The sequence below is a fragment of the Acartia tonsa genome, chromosome 1 (genome assembly GCF_053477335.1).
Source record: "Acartia tonsa isolate MP-2025a chromosome 1, ASM5347733v1, whole genome shotgun sequence".
Classification (NCBI taxonomy): domain Eukaryota; kingdom Metazoa; phylum Arthropoda; class Copepoda; order Calanoida; family Acartiidae; genus Acartia; species Acartia tonsa.
The window spans coordinates 26585015-26606645 of record NC_137260.1 but is presented as its reverse complement, the minus strand read 5'-3'; the positions used below and the strand labels follow the sequence as shown (position 1 = coordinate 26606645).

General features: G+C 38.0%; 1 protein-coding gene and 1 long non-coding RNA gene across 4 annotated transcripts; both read left to right on the top strand.

The window, feature by feature from the left end:
- Positions 1-274: 274 nt before the first annotated feature.
- LOC145316048 (uncharacterized) lies at positions 275-966 on the top strand. The gene is made up of 2 exons (XR_013878278.1): positions 275-574; positions 720-966. It is a non-coding gene; the product is annotated as an uncharacterized LOC145316048 (long non-coding RNA).
- Positions 967-2069: 1103 nt separating this feature from the next.
- LOC145316035 (intraflagellar transport protein 46 homolog) lies at positions 2070-16226 on the top strand. 3 transcript variants are annotated; one of them, XM_080156306.1, is made up of 14 exons: positions 2070-2190; positions 2745-2843; positions 3744-3903; positions 3980-4101; positions 4699-4767; positions 4885-4932; positions 5305-5393; positions 5766-5815; positions 12690-12757; positions 13271-13393; positions 13797-13952; positions 14390-14508; positions 15492-15545; positions 16109-16226. In XM_080156306.1, the coding sequence occupies exons 1-14, from the start codon at positions 2176-2178 to the stop codon at positions 16173-16175; spliced, it is 1239 nt and encodes a 412-aa protein (XP_080012432.1). In that variant the 5' UTR covers positions 2070-2175; the 3' UTR covers positions 16176-16226. The 3 variants fall into 3 exon arrangements, with proteins under 3 accessions (XP_080012432.1, XP_080012453.1, XP_080012442.1); XM_080156316.1 differs by having other exon boundaries at positions 2182-2246; XM_080156327.1 differs by lacking the exons at positions 3744-3903; positions 3980-4101 and having other exon boundaries at positions 2072-2190.
- Positions 16227-21631: the final 5405 nt, after the last annotated feature.

The following is a 21631-nucleotide window of genomic DNA, read 5'->3' as shown; positions in this document are numbered from 1 at the left end:
GCCGAGAGAGCCAGGAAGGAAGCCCGTAAAGCCAAGGTGGAGGTCACAAAAGAATTGGAGACCATGGACCTATGTCTCCAATTTCAAAAACTAAAGCTATAAACAATCATTTTTTTTTCCAATGCTTTCCCTTTCTTCTATTTTTTATTTAAATTCAAAATCAATATGTCTTTCAGAAAAGACATAATAATTCCAAAAGAAAAAAAATGTGATGACCAGCCACTCCATATGCCACTCCGAATGCCACTTCCATTTTTTAAAGGTCCAGCGGTGACGGCTTCGGGGGTGTATTGTCATGTATTCTTTTTTCTCCACTTTATATTGTACATTGCAGTGATCAGCCCACAGCCCTATGTTCTTCTTTTTCTTGCCGGGAGTGTCATGTACACTAATGTATGTACACTTTCAGGCCACCAAATTTGGAGAAGAACAGAGGCTGCCTGCGGCTCACTGCGGCAGACATCATAATTTCGCGGTTGCAAATAGCAAACTACAGATTTTCATTTTTCAGACCGCTTAATTATAATGTCTGCCGGCTCTTTGGAAAACTAAGCTGTCCAGAATTAATATCCAGGTACAGCTTAGTTCTTCAAATCATTAACCTTTCCACCTTCCCTATTAACAAATAATGTAATTGGGGGGAGGATAGGACAATAGCTTAGGCCGGGTGAAGTTTAGGTTTCCACCAAATTTCCCAAAATATAACTCTATTTCTTTAGGCCTAACATCAAGATCTTCCAATATTTCCAGACTCCATTAAATGCCCCGAGGCCCCGCCTGGAGACCCTAACCGTACTCCCGTCCTGGCCCCCTGCACCCTTTGGATAACCTCTGGTGAGATTGGATAAATTTGATCATCCCTGCATTACAGACCCAGGTAGTTCATTATTGCAAAAGCTGCTCTATAACTAGCCAATCTGTAAGTCTTAAGCCTCAAGGGGGATACAGCATCCTTCCCGCACAGGTGGAACACCCCCAACCCCCCTAAAAATGAAAATTCCCCCCCAATTTTTTTTTTGCAGAAGATTTCCTTGGTCCTTTTTTTGCAGAAGATTTCCTTGGTCCTTTTTTATGCAGGAGGTTTCCTTGGTCCTTTTACGAATTTGACCTAAATTTTTTTTTGATCACCTCTTGGGGAAAAAGCCCCTAGAGGCTAGGGGCGAAGCCGCTAGTAAATATTTAACTGATTTAAAATTTGGATAAGTATAATAGAATTATCTTTCTTTTTTCCTGTTTCTTTTCTCTTGCATATTTTTGTTCTCTATTTCTACTCTAAACTTTTCAATTCTTGTCCTTTTTATTTTGATTTCTAATAGTTTAGCTACAATTTTACGTAACGTCCTTGTTCAGATGCCCATGCTTTGCAGGCATAATATCAGTCTCTGAACAAACCAAAAGATAGATTAATTATTATTATTATACTTATTATGATAAGTATAATGAGAAATCGTAATCTTAACCAATTGCAATGACATAAATAATGTCAAAAAGGGAGGGGGTGGAGAGGAGAAATGATATTATGGCTTGAGCTAGAAAATAATTGAACAAGCAAAGTATAAGATTCCCCCCAGGTTGCAGCTATACGTGTATTTTTAGCCAGGCCTGGTTTCTACAAAGTTACCATACAAAACAACATATTTTCAACATCTCTTCGTGAACTACTTAAATTTATGATTTTATTCGATATTTCTTAGCCTAGGTCCAATATTTAATTGATTATATATAATATGTGAAGAAAAATTCGAAATAAACTTCTCTCATTATTTACTTAAAAATCAAGTACAATCTACATCAAAACATAATAAATATCTATTGTCACAGTAAAACTATTATTGGATAATCAATGATTAGTTTAGTGGTTTAGTTTATTCCTCAGCTTTTCTTTTCTTTCCTTTGATTTTTAAAGGGCATTTGATTACTATTTTAAGCTTCCCATCTATCAACATACTGTAGAAGATAATTGAATATTTTCAATGCAACATTAAACTCCTATTAAGAAATTCATGCTTAGGTTTTACAGAAATAGTTTGATCTACCTTCACAAACTTAAAAAAGATAATATATATACATTCAACATAATTATGAACCTAATTTGCTATTTTGTTAAATCTGTTGCATTTGATGGACACGTGTTGTTGAAGTTGCTGGTGTAACTATTTGCAGTATTCCCCTACCATGGATAATACTAAGGTAATCTATACCACTTATATAGATTCAACAGTTACAATAACACCGTTTCAATATATGTAAGTGGCTAATTTTCTATTACAATAATTTTTTTACGTTAACAATAGTGATTTTTTATTTAGATGAATACTTCATATAAATTCATAATAAATTACCAATTTCGTTTTTTCTTACAAAGGTTGAACAACACCTTGCCACTATTTGAAGGTAGTAAACTAAATTCGTTAAAGAGATCCTAGTCACCATAAAAAAAAAAAAACTAGTCGCTGCACTGGGGCCTTATCAATATAGGGCACTTTTCCTAAAGGGCCCTATTAACCTTTGCTTAACTTTTTTAAAGCAAAAAAAGTTTAAAAGTCAAAAGTCAATATGACGGAAACCAACATTAAATTGCTTAAATTGACTCTAAACATGATTTTTTTTATATTCTCACTTACCTTGATATCATCAAAACATTTGATGAAAAGAGTGATGCCAAAAAAATTTCGAGTTACACGAGATACAAAAGCTAATCAAGGAAAAAAGATAATTTACATAAGCTATGCTATTATTACCAGGTATCAGGTATGGATGAAATAGAAGCTAACTATGATCTAGAGGAGAGCAGGAGAATATTACTGGGAGAAGATGACCCTGATATGGAAGAGGAGGAACAGGTAATTTTACTTGTATTGTAGTATTTCATCAATTCAAATTCAGGATTCAGGTACAAAATGAAAAATGACAGGTTGATTTTAACTTAAATTATCTGATTTTTGGCATTGGATAAAACTATGAAACAACTTAAAAACTTTCAATCAATGTTAAGAGTCCAGCTCTGATTCAGCATTAAAATCTATAATGTAATAAAATTAGAAGGAATGTTGGTTGCTTGAATAACCATCAACAATCATGATTGGTATCCAGACAATCACGTACACCATTTTGATGAACATTTAAGAAACTCAGATTATGTACTGTATCAAAGCGAAGATTCTTAAATTTATTAAACAAATTTGAAAAAAGTAAGATGAAATAATACAGTCATCTACTAAAAAAACTGCATAATAAATAGTATATGTTTACAATACAAAATATAACAAGCAAATCAACTGTTTTGAAAATTGAATTCATATGATTATCTTTGGCATGCAAGGATGGGGATGATGTTGATGACTCAGGAGATCAAATTGTCAGGCAACCCATAAATAAAATAGATACATCTGATCATAATTAGTTTAGAATTCAGGATGACCCCAGTTAAATATTTCACATAAACATTACACAGATTAAGACTTATATTTGATAAGATAATACTGAGAATCTTACAATTTTAAATTTCTATATCACATGTCAATAGCATGGTTCACAAATTTTCCTGTTTCAAAAGTATGCCCTGTTACAACAAAATATCCTATTTCTAAAAATAATAAAACATATCTAACCATGATATTTATGCATTAGACTCAGTTCATACACATTTGATGTCTCCAAAAGCATTAAGAAGGTTAACATTGTATTAAAGCTTAATTATAAACAAATTTGTATAGAAACATCTTTAGTTAAACATTTTGTAGTATGAGCGCCAGTTGTCCACTACACAACTACCTCATGAGGAACTAGCTGCCAGCATTCTTGAGCCTCACCAATATCCTACTTTCGATGATCGCGCAGTTGAAGAAGCTCTTCGAAGAACTATTATAGAGGAAGAAGATGAGGAAACAGAAGATGAAAATGGTAAAAATAATGATATTTCTTTAATAGATAAAAGAAATAAAACATTTCACAATTCAAGTAATTCATTGTCTTTAAGAAGATTTGGATGACAGAAATGATGACCATCAAGTCATTATTGATCCAAAGTTGATGGTTGAAGATGATCTTGGTCTTCTTGTGGATAGAGATGATGATGAAGATCAATTTGAGATTAATGAAGTTGGTCCAACTAATTTTGATGTACTTGGCTGCCTGTTATATTTTTCATTTCACGAAAGCTTTTAACAAACAGGAGACCTCATTGCATGCATTGTTAAATCCTAAACTTATTTATATGCAGCTAAAAATTCTCTTGGGAGCATAAAAAACATTACAAAAGAGTTATTTCTAAATATCTTATTACTTTTTGTGGTTTGGGATTACTTCTGGTACAAATATACTAAAATGAATTTGGATAATGCTTTGGTAACTTCAATACTTCAAAACATATACATTAGATATTGCCTAAATTGACTAAAAATTGCTTAATAGCATGGAAAAAATTATATACATTTTGAATAAGAAAAAATAATGTAAAATTAAAGACTTTTAGTGCATTTTTTTTTATAAAAAGTGTATGGAATGTTGATAAAAGAATAAATAAAGCTCTTTACTAGATATCTAGCTATTTCTATTACAATTAGACAAATTTAGCCAGAAGCATGTGTTTTACAGAAATAGGTTTTCATATAACTAACTTGCTTGCCTTAGTGATGTCTTAAATGAAATAAATTTTGATTAGAATACCTTGATAATGATGCAACTACTATATTTAAGGATGATGAATATGAAGTATCCAAAAGAGCTAGAGCCTTTAGTAAAGCACCCTCTGCAAGACCAAGAAAGGTAATAAAAATATTATCAATTACTAGGATAGTTTTTAGAAGTTTTAAAGGAACTATAACTATTAACCTTATGTAATACACTGTAAAAATAACCAATAAAACTATCTTAAATGTTTAGGGTGACAGTGAGGATTTTGATGATGATTTAGACGAAGATGAGGATGAGGTAAGATTTGCATAGCCTTTAAAATGTCAAAAAACATTTCAAGGAATGATATTAGTAATTTTTCTCCAAAAGTGTAAAAAATTTCATTAGTTTTTAGATATCTTGCAGTAACCATAGCAAAATGAACAATAAGAAATGAATCCCCCTTATATATTTCTATGTTTTGCTTTCAACATAAACTTAAAAAGAGTTAGTTTATAGCAAATTAGACATTAAAAATTGGAAATCTTTAACTTTTTAAATAGAAAATTAAGATTTTTCTCATAAACTCAGAATATTAGCATATTTGTAAAGCTTTTTTTACTTTTAGTTTAAAATTTAAAACTTCATTAAAAATGTAAATATTCTTTCTATTTGCATTTTTTTATTCAGGATGATGAGGAAGACGACATTGTGGAGAATACAGAAGGATTTTATAATCCCAGAGAATATGATAATCTTCCTGTTGACCCTGATGTCAGGAATATTGATACATACATTAATATTAAGTGTTTGAAAAAATGATAACCTGTCTTTAGGTCATATGTTAAAAGGATTATTGATCAGTATATTTTAAGCTAATCTGGATCGATTTCATTTTCTATTTCAAACTAGCATCTAGGGGCTCTATATATTAAGGAATTAGTGTCACAGAAAAATAGTTAAATCAGACTTGATTTACAAAGGTCATTTTTTGTAATTTCGTTTTAATTTCCTGTTTTAATTAAACTGTTTAGCTCTGGGTAATGCTTATATTCTCTGTAAATACTTTCTAATCTCTTAAAACATTTTCCTTTCTAAACCAAATCATATTTTGCCTGCAATATCAATTAATGTATGTCATTATCAAATAGAAATATCTTCAAGTTTATATCAAAATACAGAGCACAATCAATAATTCTTGGTAAGTTAAAATGTATTTCCATAATAGTGAAGCTACTCTGTTTTATTGATTGTCTGCAGTTTATTGTAATGTCTAAAAGCTATTATACGTCAGAAAGGAAGTGGACAAAGTGTGGTATTCGGCAACCGTGAGCCATGTCTATGGCAACCCTGACCTGGGTTCGGAGAAGGGCCGAGGGCCCTCCCCCGAGTCCTGGGGAAGGGGTCTGCCGACCCCCTCCCTATGCCTAAAATTAATGATAGATTCTGACAGCCTTATTATGGTTAAGCTGTATTGTTAATTCCCCCCACCCTTTCCAGGGATGGGGGATTATTATTGCCCAAACTGATTATTGTATATGTATTATATTGATTCTGTTTATGATTACTTATTCCAATCTGTGTATTTATTGTTTGTTGTATATAACTTTAGTAAACCTTAGACCCTGAATAAAGGAACAACTGAATAGACTCTGTTTATTATTTAGTGATTGCTAGAGAAGCGTAGCTTCTCTATAATATATGTGTCCACGTCTGTTCGCACTGCCGTAGTCATTTGAACTCTGGTGTCTGCCATTTAACCTAGGCGGATACCACAACTTTTGGTGACAGCTGTGTGAGATTACGGCAAACCACAAGTGTAGAGCAGACGCGCAGCTGAGGCTAAGGTACTCCCAGCAGTGAAACTGGCAAAACTGACACAAGCAACCTGAATTACCCATCCTGGATAGCAAGGTCTAACTCTGTATCCGGCAGTTGTGGAAGCGAAACCTAGCGAAAGACCACTAAGTGTGGCGGAACCCGAGCTGCGGAGAGTAGCGAAATTGGACGAGAGACTGCGGAGAGCAGCGAAACTTGACGGAGAACCGCGAGAAGCGCCGACATCTAACGGAGGATTGAGCGCTCAAGGGCTGAAACAGGCCTGCGGACGGGCTGAAACAGGCCAAATAAGTGCAAACGGCTGAAAATAGGCCAACATTTACTGCAAGAGATAGCAGGATCCGAACCAGCGGCGCTGCAGGAAGGGACATTCCCTGCCGCCACCAGCCGGATTTTTGATACACGGCGCTGCAGGACGGGGCATTCCCTGCCGCCGACAGGCTGAAACAAGCCAAATAGCTGCGAGCTGTGAGCAAAAATACGATTGTAGTGTACCAAGCAGAAGAAAAACTATGTTAACTCCAAGTATCCTGAGAGGCTACAGCGCAGCCACCCATCTAGAAAAACAGATATTATATCAGATTTTAGGGATTACCACCCTAGTGTGAAAGCTGAACAATAGATTTATGGGCAAGGCTTGGTAAACAAATTTGTTGTGTATTGTGATAAAGCCAAAAATAGAACCTAGATGTAATATAACAATGCATTGATAAACAATCTGACCCCAAGCCTTCAGCACGACAAATACACCCCCTTATCCCAACGGAAGGGGAGGGGCCCACCATAAATTGAAGCAAATACAATTGAGGTGACATAACAATAAGCTCAGGATTAAGGAAAAGGCACAATTACCTCACCACCCAGTTACTTCAAACCTGCAGCACCCCCCTCCCCATAGGGGGGAACGGACGGTTTTACCCCGTCCCCTCACGCGCTCCCCCTCCTACCCACACTTGAATAAGTCCGTCCACGGTGCGGAGATAGCGACCGGGAGAACAGAGCGACATTTACGGGTCGCGCAGCAGAGCTTGGGACGCAACAAAAATTCAACGGACGAATAAGATAAAGCGGACCAATGAGAGAGCAGATTGAGGGATAGGTGCGCGTTTTACCTGTGTGCGCAAATCTGACGGCGCGTAGGCGCGTTGCAAGGAAAGGAGATTTCATGCACACACACACACACAGGAGCGGAGCTACTCCATAGCATACAACAGAGATATTTTTAGAAAAAAGGACTTGCAAGCTCCTCCCTCCTATCTATAGTGTGATAAGGAAAACCGAATCAGTTCCTGACAGCAGTTCAGACCCTCAACAACTATCTACACCTACCAGCCTACTTTACAACTTAGAAGCTAGTGACAAGTACTCTAGTGTACACCTATTTTAGATCTTTGTAGTTAAACTACCAACCTAGTGATAAACAGTGTTGGCTGCTAGGCTAGAAAGCCCTAAGTGTAAACCACCTATAGTATTGACTTAAAACTTAGTGTCCCGCCGCTGAACCTTTGACCCGATGGAGCAGCCACAAGCGCAAGGAGGCAACCAGCTCCAAGGATGGCTCCAGGACGATCCCCAGCCGGCTCCAGCCAAGTACCGCAAGCTGATGCTGAGTAACCTGCCGGAGTACCGAGGACCGCCCAAGCAATCCTGGAATTCCCACATCCGGAGATTAGAAATGTCATGGGCGGCTTACCGTGTGCCCCCCCATGACACACTGAATCACCGCAACGCCCTCTTACTATCCCTGGCGGGACAAGCGGCGGAGATGGCCTCTCATCTGTTTGGCGAGGCAGGCCAAGCCTTGACATACGAACAAGTCAAGGCCGAGTGTGAAATGTTATTTCGTCCAGCCTATGAGTCTCAGACCCTGAAGCAAGCCTTCAGAGACTACAGGCAGCACTCGACAGAACCTATACAAGCCTACATATCCACAAAGTGTGCGCTGTATAGGGAGGCCTATAGCCATGAGGACCTTGAGTTATTGATAGACGAATTAAATCGTGGCATTCGTAACGCTAATGTGAAACGTGAAATGATGGGTCATGAGATCGCCTCGGTACCTGAGTACACGAGGCAAGCCATGTTTACCGTGACCATGATCACCAAGCAGCTGAAGGAGGGTGTGTGCCTAGTGGACGCCACCGACGGGCTTACGGGATCGGCCAGCGTCCAGTTGCCCCAATATGATGAGTCGGAGCCAATGGAGATTGGCGCCTTGGCTCCGGGTCTCCACCAGATGGGGAAGGTTGCCCCAGATGACAAGATTCCAGGCCGCTGCTATCGCTGCCATGGGAAGGGCCACCGAGTCAGAGATTGTCCTACGCCTATGGAGGTCAGCCTAGAAGAGAGACGCACCCAGCCACGCCGTGACCGTCCTGCCAAGTGTGAACGTTGCCATTACGCAGGCCATACGGCAGCCGAGTGCAAGGCTGACTGGGACCAGGTAGCCGGCCGGAGACGCATCGCTGACAAGGGCGCTCCCTCAGGAAAGCCCAGCAGAGTAGCCAACATGGAAGGGAGCGCGCCCCCAGCAACATTCCAGCAAGCAGCCGCCCCCAGTGCAGCGGGCCGAGCCGAAGGAATGCCGCAGTTTGGAACCGTCCCAGCTAGGATCAACGTGCTGGGAGGAGCGGCTGAACCCAATCGGGTTGGCCTGGGCTTCGGCCTCAACCACTTGGGACCGGAGTTCGTGCAGCCCACCAACATTGCAGAGCCAGAAGTCCTGAGGCCTCAACCCTTCAGCCTCAACATGATGGGGCCTGCCAGACCGAGTCTACCCAGCAAGAGTGGAGGGGCGCTACCCAGCGCCACCGAGACAGTGTATGGGGAGGCCCTGGCGGCCGCTGAGCGAGAGAGGCAAGAGGCGCTAGCCAGGGCATCGGAGTTGATGTATGGGGCGCCATCTGGTGCCGCCACGTGGGAAGGACGAGAGGTGTGCCCCCGCACCCCCAAGCTGATGTCTGGGGCGGCAACCGCCGCCGCCACCTGCGATGACTGGGGGGTGCTATCCAGCGCCCCCACACTGGTGCCTGGGGCGACAACCGTCGCCGCCACCGAGATACCTGGATCCTGGAACGAGCCAGCAGCCCCAGAGGGAGGGGTGACATCCATCACCCCCAGTCAGCCCGCGCCACCAGCCAGCAGGGAGGGTCCAACTATACACCATCCAGCGCCCCCTGCCAGCAGAGGGAGTCCAGCTGTCCACCATTCTCAACTGAGCCAGGATAAGTTAAATTTGACAAATGTATTGTATCCAAAGTATTGTAACCCTCCAGCCTTGCCTGTGCCTCCCGCACCAGAGGCTGGGGAGATTGAGATTTGGGATTATAAGGACTTGCCTGTGCCACATGCACCTGAGTTCCTAGGGCAGGGGAGGGATGTAATACAGGGCGAGCCTGTGCCACACGCACTCCAGCCCCATACCACTGGGCATGCCATGGACAAGGGAAGGGACCCCTTGGGGCTAGGGGAGCCGACACCCAGGCAGGCGCCAGTCGCCTGTCAGTCTGTCATTGGGGAGGGTATCGGGACGCCCCGGGCGTCCAAAGATAACGCTCAATGGAAATTTATATCTAGCCAGGAGCAGCCCAGCAGTGTCCAGCCCCAAGAAGCAGTTGTGGCCCGAGCCGAGGATCCCCAGATGCGTGCGCGAGGTCGATGGCTGTCTGGTAGATTCTCACACTGGTGGATGGTCCTGTGGGGCCTACTGCTCGCAGCTGTGTGGCCTACAACTAGCTATGTCTTGGTAGGGTGGGACTGTGCCAACCCCACCCATGTCACTGCCTACAACAAGGAGCAGATGTGTAGCAAGGAACCGCTACACCAGGAAGTGCCCTTGGGCCATGAGATACATGTCCTGCAGCAAGTCAAGATTAGGGAGACCACGGGATATAGCTGTCAACTCGCAGTGTCCCAGTGGACATTTAGGTGTGGAGTCTGGGGCCACCTCAAGGTGACCTCGGTCCCCACCCTCATGCGGCCAACCAAGATTGATCCAGAAACGTGCCGAGACCTGGCCAGGAACCGAGTCTACACTCTGCCAGGCAAGACCCAGCCATTGACGTTTCAGCTGAACCACCCCCTGTTCTTTACCCTCGATATGGTGGGCGCCTTGGTCAACAGCCCCGAGGGGGTGGGTTGTGAAGGGGAGGACGTCCATTTCGAAGGCCAGCTGTACCGCAATGAATTAGTGCTCCAGGAGCGACGGCTGCTGGTCAAGGAAGAGACCTACGTAGTCGAGAATGGACGGGTGGAGTCCCAGTCTGACCACCTGACCCTAGAGTGTCCCCACTCTGAGCTGTCCTGCATCACTGGAGAGGCCACCTACGTGTGAGACCACCTGGGGAGAGATTGCCCCTTGAGGCTGATCCGCAGCCTCCAGCCCAGCCTGGTGATGGATGCGTTTCTGGTTGACCATCAAGCCCAATTCTTCATCAACATGACTACCCCCACCTCAATAGTGAACTGCGACTTTGAGGCCCATGCCACCAACCACCCAGCATTGTTCGTGGCAGCCGACCCGGCCGCGGCAGCGCTGCCCAGAGTATCGGCCAGGGACGTGGATGTCCCCCTGCAGGCCCAGATACATGCAGGTTACATCGGATTTACCCTGGAAACTTGAATGAGAAGCGCCGCAGCAGAAGAAGTAGCGGCCAATTGCTGGAAGCTCCAGCAGCTAGACCCGGCCCATCCGGTGCGCGTCCAGGGGAGCATGTTCTCTGTGTTGAGGGGAGATGTATTGCTCCAGCTTACCTGCCAACGTAATAAGTATGTGGTCAGGGAGAGCAATGAATGCAGGCCGAGCTGAACGACTGGCAGCAGCTGCTAGCGTTCCCAGCGTATAAGGCCGCCATGCTGACCGGCCTGTCGTATGGCTCATGCGTCCAGCAAGGTAGCTGTTCAGCCACCGGAGACCATGGGATCGTGTCCTACGATATTGACCGACTGGCGGAGGAAGGAGAAGCAACCCTGGACGTCTGGGCTGGGTTCAGACAGGCTATTCACGATTGGGGAGATGGCGCAGCCATACTGTGTCTGCTGTTGTTGATCCTCAAGCTGCTGGGAGACTTAACCATCATTTCCCTGGCAGCCGCACAAGGAGGTGTACGGGCCGCCATGAACGCGATGTCAAAAGTATTCCTGTACCACCCAACCTTGTATCGCAAGGCCTTGGCCAGAGCCAGGCTCACCCATGCCAAGTCCCGGGACTTTTCAGTAGACTGGGATGCCATCCCTATTGGCCGGGAAGCAGCCGAGGAAATGGTATCCATGCAATCAGCCGATAGTGGGAATGACCGCCCAGGCAGGCCTGGGCCACACTCTGGAAAGCCCCGCGGCCCCTTGGGAGGCCAGGCTGTCGCCCAGACGGTCAACCTGGTAGCCAGTGCCCCAGCCGCTGCCAACAACAACCAGAATGCCCCGCAGCGGCTGTGCCCCACGCCAACCTGACACCTGCTGGCGCCGAGCTACGTGTCCAACAAAAGCCAGCCTCTACCTTCTATCCCACGTTGGGGGCCCATCAGCCCTGAAAATCACCACTAGGATTCCATTGAATCATTATCGCTTGTATATAAATTAGCCCTAAGGAGTGGGCCGAAGGCCTCAACCACTGTCGGAAGTCTGGCAGGGAAACCCCCTCCCAGCCTTCCGAGGGGAGAGTTGTGGTATTCGGCAACAGTGAGCCATGTCTATGGCAACCCTGACCTGGGTTCGGAGAAGGGCCGAGGGCCCTCCCCCGAGTCCTGGGGAAGGGGTCTGCCGACCCCCTCCCTATGCCTAAAATTAATGATAGATTCTGACAGCCTTATTATGGTTAAGCTGTATTGTTAATTCCCCCCACCCTTTCCAGGGATGGGGGATCATTATTGCCCAAACTGATTATTGTATATGTATTATATTGATTCTGTTTATGATTACTTATTCCAATCTGTGTATTTATTGTTTGTTGTATATAACTTTAGTAAACCTTAGACCCTGAATAAAGGAACAACTGAATAGACTCTGTTTATTATTTAGTGATTGCTAGAGAAGCGTAGCTTCTCTATAATATATGTGTCCACGTCTGTTCGCACTGCCGTAGTCATTTGAACTCTGGTGTCTGCCATTTAACCTAGGCGGATACCACAAAAGTACGGCGTTATCCACTCGAAACTAGTTTTTAACCAATACTTTTTAATTATATAAGGAATATTTTAAAAGAATTAATTTAATAATGTTTATAAAGATTTTTAATTTAGACTATAAGCTGCAGCCATTTATACCAGATTATATTCCTGCTGTTGGTGATATTGATGCTTTTATAAAGGTTTATTATTTAGTTTTCTTTAAATTATGTTTTTTTTGACAAACATTAAAATTGTAACAATTTATGTATATGTATTGCAAATCAATTAATTAAGTCAAGTTTAAGACATTATTAAAATTTCTTTACATCTTTTATACACCTTTTAAACTCTAATTGCTCATCAACCAAAAAAAACACAACTTTTAATTTAAAAAGAAACACTGAATAAAATACAAAATATTACTTTTTTGAATAATGACTCTACAGACTTGATTTATAAAGGTTACGTGGCATTTTTAAACCGGCAGAAGATTAATAAGATGTTTTTTTTTCAAATGTATATCCCACCGTCAAAAATACAGTTATTTTCAAAGAAACTGCCATGAATGTATCTAACACTGGCTTTTATGCATCCATTATTTTTATCTCCAGTAACAAAAAATACATCCAATACTGTCAAATCTATCACTTGCCGAATTTACATCTAAATATCTTATTATGTCATAAATACATCCTCTGCTACCTTTTGTTCAGGTTACTAGACCAGATATGAAAGGAGAGAAGCTTGGTCTTGACGTGCTTGATGAACCTACTGCTAACCAGTCTGACCCATCTGTTCTTGATCTTCAACTTAGAGCCATTCATAAAGATCTCAAGGTATATAATTCCATATAAGCTATTTTTAGTTGTACGTTAATATTCTCGCTGACCACTGATTAACTGATGGAGTTTACATAAGGATATTTTGTTAAACATATGTCTTGGAATTGTTTAAAGCTATTTTTCTTCCTCTTCCCTACTCTTTCATTTAAGGTCTAGGGATGCAGCTGCTAGTATTTTGAAAGTACATAAATAAAATAAATAAAGACTTTGTAATACTTATTTTTAAGAATAATGTATATCCATTTAACCGCTGTAAAAGTCCTGAAATAGCTAGACTAAATTGACCTATAACTAGATAACTTTTTAAAAAATCACGCAACCTTGTCTGAAATTAAATTTTAAACTTTGGCTTCAAAACAAAAACTAAATGCTGTTAAAACTAACAATTTTTGTAAAGGGTCCAGAAGCGCGAGTTAAGAAGATCCAGGAAGGTGGCAACATTGCCAAGGAGATTGATAAATGGATCACAGACATGAGTGATTTCCACAAGAGTAAACCCCCGCCCACTGTTAACTACAGGAATACAATGCCTGATATTGATCATCTCATGCAGGTCAGCTTCATTTCAGGAAGGAAGGGGACATTAAACAAATAATAAATTTGTTCCTAAAGTTTTATAAATACCTTCTCTCATTCGTTGGTCTTTTAAAACTTTCGGGATTTTTGCTTGATTGGACCAAAACAAACAATCAGTACTCCACTAACCATTTTAAGGGCAATATTGTGTCACATGATTTTGGGCTTACATCACTTTTTCGTCCATTGTATTATATATATTCATTATCATCTCTGGCTTAATAAGCAATTGCACTTATCATATAATGTTTTTGCTTAGTCTATCAATTTGTAATTTTATTGTACTTCATATCATATTTATGCTTTCTAAATTGTACCTGAATGTTATAAAAATCATTATGAGATTTTTAACAAATAAGAATAATTCTAGCCAATTATTTACCAAAACAATCTTATTTATTTAATTGTTTTTAGGAGTGGCCGGCAGAGGTTGAACAGACATTGAACAAAGTAGAGCTACCAAGTGGAGATCATATGTCTTTACAAGAATATGTAGATATCATATGCAAAGTTCTTGATATTCCAATTTATAGGTAAATATTTGGATCTACTGCAGTTCACGGTAAAATATTGCTGGTAACGAATATTGCCAAAAATCCATGAATTTTAAAGGCTGCTAGCTGCCAAACGGCTGAACGTACAGATCATGCCCGCACACTGTTTTAAGCGGCATAAGAAGTCCTATATATAATCTGGAATAGCCATAAATCAATGCTGCATAATTATCTCGCAGTGCAGAGAAATGCGCGAAAAAGTCCTATTTTACGCGTTTTTTCTTCAGTGAAGCTTTCCCTGTGCATCATTGGATCTTGGCTATTCCAGATTATTTGTAGGCCTTCTTATACCGCTTAAAATGGTGTGCGGGTATGATGTGTACGTTCAGCCGTTTGGCAGCTAGCAGCCTTTTAAAATTCATATATTTATTCGTTACCAGCAATATTTTACTGTGAACTGCAGTAGATCCAAATATTTCATAGTGTAATCACATTTAGTTACAAGAATATGTAGATATCATATATAAATTTCTTGATATTTCGATTTTTAGGTAAATATTCCATAGTGTAATTATATCTAGTTACAAGAATATGTAGAATGTAGATATCATATGCAAAGTTCTTGATATTCCAATTTACAAGTAAATATTCCTTAGTGTAATCATATGTAGTTACAAGAATATATAGATATCATATGCAAAGTTCTTGATATTCCAATTTAAAGGTAAATATTCCATAGTCTTATCATATGTATTTAAAGAATATTTAGCTATCAATGTAAAGTTCTTGATAATCCAATTTACAGGTAAATATTCCATAGTGTATTCATATGTAGTTACAAGAATATATAGATATCATATGCAAAGTTCTTGATATTCCAATTTACAGGTAAATATTCCATAGTGAAATCATATGTATTTACAAGATATCATATGTAAAGTTCTTGATATTCCAATTTATAGGTAAATATTCCATAGTGTAATCAAATGTAAAACAAATTAACAATATAGTTTTTCCTTTAGGGACAGAATTCCTTCGTTGCATGTTCTCTTCAGTTTATATCTCTCCTTTACAAAGTAAGATATATTTCTTTAGCAGCGAAGCTACTCAATGATTACGTCCGATCTTGTGCTTATATCATACATTTGTCTCAAACATTTAACAAACACTGGTAGCTTCATCCATAGTTTCAATAAGAGGGCGGTTGAGGGCAAAAAAATAGCCTAAAACCACCTCAATACATTCATAATGCCTCCATAAAAGCCTAATCCATTTGGACCATTTTTGAGATCCTGAGCTTTAGGACAAATTACAAATCTTCCGGTTCATTTTCATTGCAAATAATTGCATTTTTTTATATGCGCAGTTTTTGTAACGTTTTGTTTGGTCGTCCAAAGGGGGAGTTTCGCCTAGTAAACATCTTACAAGATGCACAAATTGTATACCATAATTCTAGCACCATCTTCTCAGTCTAAATCCTAAATTATGTTGTTGTTTCCCTGCCTTTGACGTTTATATCTTTGTTTATGTAAGCCTCAAATTTAAAGCCATAAAAAGCGTAGAATTAAGGCTTTCCGATGACTTTTAACAGGAAGTTCTCAAATTGATTATACTCTACTAATATAGATTATAATTTTAGGACCGATCATTTCAGCAGAAGCAAATCTAGACTTGGGAATAGAAGTTATCTCAAACCTATTCATTAATTTTGAAAATACATTTATATAAACCTATCCTAAATAAAAAGAATTCATTTAGATTAGTTATTTTTTATTATAAATATTATTTAAGTCACTTGGGATACTTCAACATTCAAGGGAATGAAAAGCCATAGTTCGAACGTTAGATATTACTTTTTGTAATATGGGGCAACGTGTAACATACCCCTCATAGCCTAAAACTTGTTCCTTTAAACCTTGTACCAATGTACAATCGACGCTGCCAGTATATGTATTTTTAGCGCCACACTTTTGCAAGCTATGCATGTATGACGACATGTCAAATGCTTCGCTAAAGTCAAAATCATTTTATTTTCTTATATTTTTCTCTCTAAAATTATGCTTTTTTAGAAATAATTGCTCCGTTTAATGTTACTTTTGAGAGTGTATAGGAAATTAAGAATAGGAAGGAGGTGGATGGTAATTATCATAAAATTTTATTTCAAATCTCATCTGTGGCCAAATTCAGGGATCTAAAAGGATAAGATAATGTTCGATAAATTGATGTACGTCCCCACTGATGATGAATAAAAATACCCCTTCTGTAGATTGAAATTAGTAGTTGTAACGTTTGAAACTCAACTTAATGAACCAACCAGTAAAAATTCAATAAAAGTTGCAAAACATGTGAACTTGTGAAGCCAACGAATATGAAAACGTTTCTTATAAAACTTTGGGGACTAATGAAAATAAACAGCCAAATGTCCCCTCCCTCCCTGGGCAAAATTACACGTTTGATCGATAGATAATCAAACCTCACTACAGCAAAAGGATTTAAAATGTTTTTTTTTATTTAAAAAAAAAAAATATTCAAGAAGACAATTAAACACCCGAAGTGAGGCTGCGACATGTTTGGTTCTTATAACAAATGTTTAAATCAAGGGTTAGTAATATATAAAAACTGGGCTAAATTAGCTTTACTGGAATACAAAGGGAAAGCAATAAGATATTCGGGTATAGTCCCTTTCGTGGCAACGCTCCGTAAGGGCCAATTCCTCGTTTTTATCACAGTAGCTTTTCTCCTATTTTTAGACCTGCGGGAGGCTCTAACCCTGTGGGGGCAATCATCTTACCCAATATAACCTAACCTAACCTAAAATAACCTGTCAAAAGCCATTTGAAAAATACGATGAATCGCTCCTTAAGGGGCATTGCCACGAAAGAGACTATTCCCAAATATCTTCAAACAAATCTTAATCTTTCTGAATGTAGCTTTATTTTGCATATTAGTTTATATTTTTATCGCACCTCCAATAGAAATAGGAGAGAAGAACTATAGTGTGAACCCCTTTTTCGTAAATCTGACAAAGGAACTCCTCCAGCTGACAAAAAACTTTAAAATTTTTCGAGTATATAATTTCTAGAAAGCTAACTTTATATTAAGGAATTAAACAATTCATAGCTAACTTATTAAAGGATTTGTAATATGCTTTACACTATACTAGAAAATAAATTTTAACACGATATAATTTACGAGAGAAAAGCTTTATCTTAAGAAATGCGACTATTTACAGCTGACTCTTTATATGAACAAAATGAAAAAAAATATGCTCGTTCCCTTTCCCATATGTGTACAGTGTATACACACAGTACAACGCTAGGTCCTGTTGAAAACGTAACGAACGTACTGTTGTATTGCTATTTGTTGTTATTTTATTTTTATATAATTTATTTCGAGGTAAACATGAAACAAACTATGAATTTATGTATTTTAAATGTTTATAATAGATACGAATTACGAATTAAAGATCATAAATCATGTACATTTGAAGTCCGAGATATTATTTTTTTGTTTTAATAGAAACTCAAGAAAAAAAAGTGATTTTATTAACTTAAATTCATAATGGGATTTTTATTATTTTACAATGATTGCAATAGATGAGGCATATTTATTATTAATGCACAGATAAAACATAGATGTGAAACAACAATATGAGGGGAGTACTTCATGTGATGGACTTGATTCGAGTAAAAGTTGAAAGAACAGCTCTAATTAACTCTAATAAAAAATCTAGAAAACTTCAGTTTAATTCAACCAATGAGATTTCATGTATGCTCCGATGCGATTCATTTATTGGCTCAATCAGACATTCCCTCTCTTTCTTAGTACCTTTATTGCACCTCCTATACAAAATATGTTTTTTCGATTTGAACCATTTTAATAATGAATGTTTTTTCCATGTATTGTTGGATATATTCAACCTACTATGAGGTTGGCGAAATGATAAACTTCAACAAATATTATTCTTTGATTGTTTTAAATTTTTAAACAAAGAAATTAATTGAATCTTTTTAAAAATTTAATCCCAAGTCAAACTTCTTTCAATTTCACACGAATTTTTTGCACAAACAAAGTTTTGCAATGAAAAATATGGTTGTGTGTGTGTGGGAGTGAGTGTTTGTGTGTGTGAGTGTGTGTGCAATTTCATGAGTGTACAATACATCATTTTAAAGGTTTATTAAACTGTTTTTAACCTATTTTTAAAACGTATATAAAAATTATACTATGACACCAGTAGAATGAGACTGCAGAGCCTAAATTTGAATTAAGTCCCCAATTAACTTTTTTGGGGGGATTTAAATATTAATTTTTACTGTTGCCGTGATCATTTTGATCCGAGCAAAAGGTCTTTTTTTTATTTGGGTAAAATTCGTAGGTTTTAGAGTGTTTTGCTTCATAAATATTGTATTCTGGTATAGAGTAAAATTAGGCCTTATGATTTTACTATAAAAATTCACTAAAAAGTTAATTCTTCATAATATATCAACGAATTAACATTAACATGTTTGTGTTCTCTCACTTATTTTAAAAACATAAAAAATGGCTGTAAAGGGTTAAATGACAACAAATGTTTATGCAATACAACAAATTTATTTTTGTCACCTATACAAATGTGTTATAAAATAAGATTATTCAAACTTATCTTTTAAAATAATTTTAAAAAGTATGTATCTTTTATGTGTACGGTTTTCATTCTTTTCATTTTAATTAAATAAAAAATATTTAACTACATTGGAAATAAGTCACTTTGTGAAAACATTTTTTTTTTTAATTGTAAAGAATTATATAAAACAAGGCTTCTTATTGGTTAGATTTCAGAATTATTTGTTTTATTGTAAATGTTAGATTTTTCAATGAAATTAATTGTTTTGGAAAAAAAAATTATTTCCAATGAACAGAGTAATGTTTTTTTATTGTATCAATATAAAGTGAATTATATAAAAATGTTCTGTAAGCCACAATATTACCCGAAGTAAAAAAAAGCTTTTGCTTCGGTCAAAATGATCACAGCAACATATAAAATTAATTTTTAAATCCCCCCAAAAAAGTTTATTGGGGACTTAATTCAAATTTGGGCTCTGCAGTCTGATTCTACTAGTGTCATAGTATATTTTTTATAAATGATAAAAAAATAGGTTAAAAACAGTTTAAAACTATAAAAGAATGCACAGGAAAATAAATTATTTGTATGAAGATGCTACAAAGAGTTTTGTATTCAATTTATTGTGCAAAGTACATTAATTTTCTTCAGAGGAGCTTCCTACTGGTTACATGATAGGTTTAAACTTTATTATAATACTTTACAGCAAGATCGTAAAAGGGGGGATAGACTGAAAATAATAACTTACATCCCCCCATTCCAAAAAAGCTTAGACGCCATTGTAAATTTTTCAATTAAACTTCTATATATGTGAAATATAATGTTACAGTACGGAGAAGCCGTCTTCAAGGAAAAAATCTAAATGGCTTATTTGTTTATTTTATCAAGAGATCATCTCGAAACCATAATTTATTAATTTTAGTACAACCTCATATTTATTAACATATTTTTTTGCTTGATTACATTTTAAATAACCAGAAACAATTTTGCCTTTTCTCTATTTTGGAAAAGAATGTAAATCTAAAAATGTGAAGTAGGTTGAAGAAAAAACTGTATTTAATCTCTCTGGGTAACATCTTTTGTACAGAGTGTTTGCCAAACATTTCTAATAAATTCTTTATTTTTTGGTATCCATAAAGAATTTCTTATTTTTATATCTCACTTTTAAGCCGGTAACTTTGGCATACTTTATTACATTAATAATGTTTGGATCATTTCGTGCAATTAGTGGCCACCGCATTGTAAACGGATACTTGACAGGACATTTTTGGCATCTTCTGCATTACACTGAACTTTTGAGACACCTTGTATATACTTTGTTATACCAGCAGGACCAGTTGATATATTCCTATTCCTTATTCTTTCCACAGTGGACACCCTGTATCTGCTATGATATACCCGCAGTACCATCTAATGTTTTCTTACTAATCATTTGGCATTTGTAGACACCCTGTATCTGTTCTTGTATACCATCAGGACCAGTTGATATATTCATATTAATATTTCTGCCCATGGTGGACACTTTGTATCTTGTCTGGAATACCAACAGGAACGATTGATATAATCATATTCATCATTTTGCCCATTGTAGACATCCTTTATCTTATCTGGTATACCATCATGACTGGTTGATATTTTTCTATTCATCATTCTGCCCATGGTAGAGACACTGCATCAGCTTTGGTATACCAGCTGGACCGGTTGAATCATTCCTATTAATCATTCTGGCTATGGCTGATACCCTGTATCTTATCTTCTATATCAGAAAGACCGGTTGATATTTTCCTATTTATCATTCTATTCGTGGAGGACACCCTGCATCTACTCTGATATACCAGCAGGACTGTTTGATATATCCCTATTCATAATTTTGGCCTTGGTAGACACTGTTCTTGTATACCATCAGGACCAGTTGATATATTATTATTAATCATTCTGCCTATGGTGGACACCCTGTATCTTGTCTGGTATACCAACAGGACCGGTTGATATATTCATATGCATCATTCTGCTTATTATGCATACCCTGTAACTACTCTGGTGTACCAGCAGGACCAATTGATATATTCTTATTAATCATTCCCTCCATTGTGGACACCCTGTATCAACTCTGGTGTACTAGCAGGACAGGTTGATATTTTCTTTTTAACAATTCTGCCCATGGTGCTGCACACCCTGTATCTACTCTGGTATACCAGCAGTAACAGTTGATATATTCCTATTAATCATTTTGTCAATGGCGGACACCCTGTATCTGCTCTGGTATACCAGCAGGACCAGTTGATTTATTCCTATTCATGCACTTTATCTTTTTTTTCTAGCAGTCAACCTACTCTACAAATCTTACATCATCTAATTAATTGTATTATTCTTTGATTTACGCATCATTTAAAAAAATGCCTTAAGGATAAAAGTATATGACAAGCTCATATGTTTAATCTCAACTAAGTTATTCTAGTCTAGTTGTCAAATGTCTTTTTATTTATTACCTTTTCTAAAATCAAAGTGTTTGACTTTAAAACATGCACATAGGGGGTAAAAAAAGTAATTGAAATTGATTTT

Excerpts from the sequence above, each read along its gene's own strand:
- LOC145316035 (XM_080156306.1), top strand. Across the intron at positions 4,102-4,698 it reads ATCAATTTGAGATTAATGAA|GATGATGAATATGAAGTATC; the intron begins GTTGGTCCAACT and ends ACTATATTTAAG. Across the intron at positions 5,816-12,689 it reads AGCACAATCAATAATTCTTG|ACTATAAGCTGCAGCCATTT; the intron begins GTAAGTTAAAAT and ends TTTTTAATTTAG.